At 43.9% G+C, this 6,000-nt stretch overlaps 1 protein-coding gene across 2 annotated transcripts in view; it reads left to right on the top strand.

Moving 5' to 3' along the window:
- Window positions 1-3,025: 3,025 nt before the first annotated feature.
- The window catches only part of APOO (apolipoprotein O), a 28,663-nt gene continuing 25,688 nt past the window's right edge, over window positions 3,026-6,000 (top strand). The window contains exon 1 of one of the 2 annotated variants that reach the window (XM_065741496.1): window positions 3,026-3,035. In XM_065741496.1, coding sequence (XP_065597568.1) covers window positions 3,027-3,035 — 9 coding nt within the window. In that variant the 5' untranslated portion in view covers window position 3,026. Of the gene's footprint in view, window positions 3,036-5,139; window positions 5,158-6,000 lie in introns of those variants that run through there. The other variant, XM_065741497.1, reaches the window with a different exon arrangement.

Here is a 6,000-nt window from a genome sequence, read left to right as displayed (position 1 = left end):
GCCTGTCATCTTTCACTGTAGCAATACCTGTTATATTATGTTTTGCTACTGAAACTCGTCTTGTGCTGCTTGTTCGAAATATTTCCAATATCCCATTAACTTGCAATCACCTACTGCCTGTAAAACACAACTGAAAAATATGATACAGCTTTAAAAAGAAGAGGCAAGCACAACCTGCAGTCTTTTTACTTCACCTCAGATGGCTCCTAACAGTGGTCTAATCCATCAAGAAATAAGGACTGTCTGCTATTTTTACGAATAGCACATTGAGAAACATTGTCCAGTCCTATAATATGAGGTTTAAACATCCCCATTCATCAGGAAAATGTTTATTCTTGCTTCACCCGGTTCCATCAAGTCCATAAAGAAACTGCAATAAACAAATATGGGAACTTCCTCTAGGATGGAACATGGAAAATTGTAATCACAAAGAAAATGTACGATTGTAAAAGGTACGTGGCTCATCTGTCTTTCCACAATACACTTTCTGATGAACTATTTGCTACTGTGTTCTTTGGGTGCTTTAACTTTTAAGTATTCATTCTTTTTTATATTTTTTGCAGGGCTGTCAACAGTTTACAGGCTGGTTTGGTCCAGCTCTGTGACAGATGGGGTGGGGGGACCCACAGACCCACACTCCAGGAAAGGGAAAAGGGCAGAGGGGAAAAAGGCAGGGAGATGGGCCTAAAAACAAAACAGTGGCAGTGATCTGAGGAGGAAAGCTAATTTACTAAAAAAGATCATGGAATGCAAAATAACACAATGTAATACAATATAATTGGAATTGAAGCTAATCAATAAAATGAGAGAGTGTTTGAAACGGAAGGCCTTATGTTAATGCTGAAGGAGAGACAGCTAGGGAGCTCACATGCTGCTGGGATGACCCAGTGGAAAAAAGAGGGATCTCATGACTTGCCAGCAATGTTATCCTTCCCTCTGAATGGAACAGAGAAAAATGCAGTCCTCTGGGGTACGTACGTAGTTCTTCTCTTCTGAGACAGGTGTACCTGTATGCCTGATGATCCACGGAACTGGAACATTAACTCTTTAACTCCCAGTGCACTCCATGGTGTTATGATGTGGAAGGCCGTTAACAAAAACCATAAAACTATGGCTAGGACTAATTGACTTTGTGTTCTAAAAGCAGTATTAAATATTTAAAATTACTGTAATTTTTGAAATTAAAAAAACAACGATGCAGGGATCAATATTATTTTCTCCATGTTCTTCTCTGTGTGTCTAAATTAGAAGTGTGGAATCATCTATCTAGTCCAACTGTCAACCCATGCCCACAAAGCCCACTAACCATGTCCCTCAATGCCACATCTATGTGTTCCTCAGACACCTCCAGGGACAGTGACTCCACCACCTCCCTGGGCAGTCTGTTCCAATGCTTCACCACTCTAACTGTTTCTTAATATCAAAGCTGAAACTCCCCTAGCACAACTTAAGGCCGGTACCTCTAATTCTGTCAGTAGTTACCTGGGAGAATAAGCTGATGCCCACCTGACGTCTTTTCTCCAGTCCCGGGGAAAAGGACTAGATAGATCATAGTGCTCATTTCAAAGCAGAATGCAGGTGCTCTAACACCCTCTGGTGGTGCCCCGCTCCATACCTAGGCAGTAAAGCTTCGGGTCAGATCTCAGAGGTTAGCCAGCCAGTCTCCCCTTCACGCCAACTCGTGGCTGCATGGCTTCACGACAGAACTGCAATGTCAACTGTATGACACAGCCGTTTGTCCTTGCATTTTCAGTACGTAACAATTACTCTGCACACAGAATACAGACAAACGCTCTTAAGTATATTTCTGTATTATTGTATATAATTCTGTATTATATTTCTGTATTAAGAGGATTTTTCATTGCTAAAAATTAACAGTGTTAAATGTGTTAACTACGTGAGCATGATTAAGCAAGAGAATAAGTATCTACCAAAACATTAAAAATAACAGATACCAAGATCCTAGTAATTAATCAGAAAATGATGACACGTGTATATGAACTAAATCATCTCCTTTGATTGACTCATTCTTTGTCCACTATTGCTGCCTTGGCCTTGAGTGGTGTGAAAAATCTTAAAAGCAGTGAAAGGTGGAAACTCCTGACCAGCAAATCTGAAGAAGCAAAGAACATGGTTAATTAACTGACAGGATGGGAAGAGATTTCCCATTATTTTAATTGGAATGTAGCATTGTTTGGGTTTATCCTAATTGAAGAGGATTTAATATTTACTATTGCTCTTACAGCTGAGTAACAAACCAAACAGTGTGTATGTAATGCCTTCCTCTCAGCAGATACAGTCTGACTCTGGACATTCCACCTCCTGGGCTGCAGAACTAAGGGGGTATTCAGCTACGGAGAAAGGTGTACTTCTAATCGAGTATCTTGAGATTAAAAAGGTGTGCGGTGCTGTCTTAATGCTCTAGCCTTGTCTGAATTCCAATGGCACTGACACATCTCTGAATATCCAAGTATCCCTTACTGAAAGGTGCCGCCATGCTTTCAGGTCTGAATAGTCTGGATGCACTGATGGCAGACCAGACCTCACTTTCAAAGAGGTGTTCCATTCACACTGTAAGGGAAACATGATACATGTTTTGGATTGTGTTTTGAAAGGGACTGGGGTTGCACTTGGGCCTCATTCTGAGTTACTGCTTACTGTACACCAGAAGAATCTTGGGTGATAAGAGGTATTCTGAATTCTGCTATCTCCATTGCAGGTCTAGTACCGTACAGGAGGCGTCCCTGTTCATAGCAGGGCGATTGGACCAGGAGGCCTTTAAAGACACACCGTTCCTCAGTCGCTCCCATCCCGGCCCCACCCCACTCACTGAGCGCGCCCCGCCCATGACACGGCGGCTGCGGACATGCGCATGCGCCGTGGGGCCGAGCCGGGCGCAGGCCGTGACTCATGCTACCGGCGGTCGTAGTGGCGCGCGGTTTGATGGCGTCACCACAAGGCGACGCGTGGTTCTGACGTCACTACCGCGACTCGTGTGGAGCGGGCAGCAGTAGCCGGGCGGCACCATGCTCAAGGTGAGGGAGCCGTTGCTGCCCACCCTCACTCAGCCCCTCTCTGCGGCCCGGCCCCGCACTTCCCAGCCCACACCGGGCCTCGTGGCGGCGAGGAGGCGGTGTGGCCGCGGGCGGGCGGGCGGGAGGCGCGAGGATCTTCGGGGCCGGCGGTGAGGCCGGCAGGGGGCGCGACAGGAGCGGTGCCGAGCGCCGAGGTGGGCGGGGAGCTCGGTCCTGCGGGCCGCCCTCGCGTGGTGCGCGTGTGCACACGTGATTTATAGGTACTGTCTCTGCTTTTGATGTGTTGCCCTGGGCAGTAGTGGAATCACCACCTCTGGTGGTAGTTGAGAACCGCGTAGATGTGGCAGTAATGGGGCGTGGTTAGCGGGTATGGTGCAGGTGGGTTGGACTAGGTGTTCTGACTTGGCCAGTCCTAATGATTCTGTGATTTCTGTTCAGCAGCTTCGTACTCTAGTGCAAATAGCAGCCTTCCCAAAAGGCGTGGTGAATGAGTCTTTCTGTTTTACTCTTCCCCTGCTTTGACAAGTGGCTAATAAGTGAAATGCGAAAGCACAGATGTGAGGAAAAGTATGGCACAACTTCTGTTGAATCTTTTAGTTCCTCTTCTATCACTTGTTTTGAGAACAAGTTTGTTTTTTACCTGGTGTAGGGAGCTGCTTTGGCAGGGGGCTTGGACCCGATGATCTCTAGAGGTCCTTCTAACCCCTATGATTCTGTGATTCTGTGAACTAATATAAGATTTATTCTTGCTATTGGCGTTTTGTGGTTAAGAACTCAGAGGAGGGCAGTATGGAGCTTCATTCCACAGTTGCTGTGGGTCCCTTCCACCTTGAGATATCGTATGTATCTTTGAAATGGAGTGATCTTTCCCACTCAAATTTTCAGATGTAATTTACTTAGGAGTGTTTAGGTGTCTTCAGATAAAGTTGATTTCTTCAGTCTTAAACTATGTATTTTTTCATTAAAGTAAAAAGAGTGTGCTGCCCAGACACAGTCCGTTATACTTTTTTGCTATCAACTGATACAGCTGTAAGACACGCAAACTGAAAGCAGAGCTCTTCTGAAATGCGACACTAAGTGATACTAAACCAGTTGGTTTGACAGTACATGGTTAATATGGATCTAAGAGATGAGGTCTAAGTGTAGGCTTTGGAAGCAGGAGACAACTGCTCATCTCTCATATTATTGAGTACAAGATTTATCATGCTTGTGTGTATATACAGTATGTGATTCCTGGTTCCATCTGTCCTGGGAACGTTTGATGTGGAGCGCTGTTGCAGCATAACTTGGACAGTGCATTAAGGTGAGATGGATGTCAGATTTCTAGTGGTTGACATGTAAATACAAAGCCATTGTAGGCTTCCTGCACTTCTGTCTTATGGTTAATAATAGCAGCAAAAGTTTTCTGTTTGAGTAGTCGTGTGGTCAGTGCTGTCCCTTCAGGGAAACCTGGACCATACCATTCTTAAGCTCCTCAGCTTGCACGCATACTTGTATTGAAAACTCAAATACACTGAAGCATTTGGACTTGTTACTTCTGCTGGTGATGATGAGATAATTTTCAAACATAAGTAGTGTTTGAAGCAGAAGAACCTCACCTACTGTGTAACGCAGCAGACTGGGTTTGTTTATTGTGAACAAACAAATTATGCTGTTAATTATAGTATTTCAATGTTGCTGGGTTTCATTGTTATTTTAATACAATAAACACTTGTGGAGCCACTACATACAAAATGTATAAACTGTGTGTGTGTTTATTTTGTATAACAAACTTTTGCCATATTTGGGAGTTAAACTTTAGATACTTGTCTCTGAGTGCCTTTCCTTGAAGTTATTTTTTTACAAGGCTTGTTTCAAAAAGAATATGCCTGTTCAGGTAACTGGTAGGTGCAGTTGAAATTTGTTTGAAATTACTTTGATGTAAGTGGATGGGTACCTTGATATCTTTTCTAGCCATGAGTTTTATTCTTAAACATTTGAAAAATCGTAGGAAGTAATGTTTTACTGGAAGCGTATTTCTCTGAATGAAAATGCATTTCAAATGTTTGCCTTTTCAGTGAGAGAACAGCTTTGCAGTGAAAGAAAGGCAAGAATGAGGAAATATATTCTGCAGTTATGAATGGTTAGTGGTGTCTGTGCATCTTGGCTAATGGGAGTACGTGAGAAGTCTCTAAGCATCAGTACTGCAGATTGTTCCCATCTCTCCTTTGCTCTGAACAGAGTCGACCCAGTCTTTGTGGTGTTCCATTGTAGTGCTGTAATAACGTGTTTGTAAATACAAATAATGGAAAAACTTAAAATTTAAGTAAGTTTTTCCATACTTTTTGATCCCTCATGTTTTTTTCTGAAAAGCAATCCTGTGACCTAGTTCTTGTGCTGCCTTCTCCTTCATCTTCCCTTCTTGGGCTACACAGCCCTCTGGTGCTTGTCAGCACAAATACATTCATAAATAGGTTCAACTTGCTGACCCCGCACAGTGTTCCACACTTGTGCAGGACTGACCTGTGGCCAAATGGGCCACGTGGGTTGCCTCACAGTAGAGGCGTCCCACCACCAAAGTAGGACTTCTGGGAATGGATGCTGCAGGCAGAGCCATGCCTCTCTGCTTTGGTGGCTGCAGGCTACTAGCTTCACACGTGACACGATACGTCCACACACTAGGAGCTGTAACTGCTACACAGCCAAAGCACAGGCTTATCAGAGTAGAAAAGAGAGTATGAGACACTGAAAGGTTTCCTGCTGAGCTGCATTTCTTGAGTAAAGCGTTGCTGTAAATAAGGAGATGTACAGCAAGCATTTTCACAGCCCATGTTTTTATCTTCTATTTTTTAAGGCCTCCTCTTGTAAAGAAATGCACTTCTGTGAGGGTCAGGAGTATAGGAAGAATTACACTCACCTTCTATGAGGTGGTTGTGTTGTGTGGATTAAATCTGGAGTATTCGAACTCAATGAAGTCTCTCCTATG

Source organism: Cyrtonyx montezumae, unplaced genomic scaffold (assembly GCF_038088225.1).
Source record: "Cyrtonyx montezumae isolate F1298 unplaced genomic scaffold, pur_monq_1.0 scaffold_3, whole genome shotgun sequence".
Lineage (NCBI taxonomy): Eukaryota > Metazoa > Chordata > Aves > Galliformes > Odontophoridae > Cyrtonyx > Cyrtonyx montezumae.
Note: the sequence above shows the minus strand (reverse complement) of the source record. Positions and strands in the feature narration are given on the sequence as shown.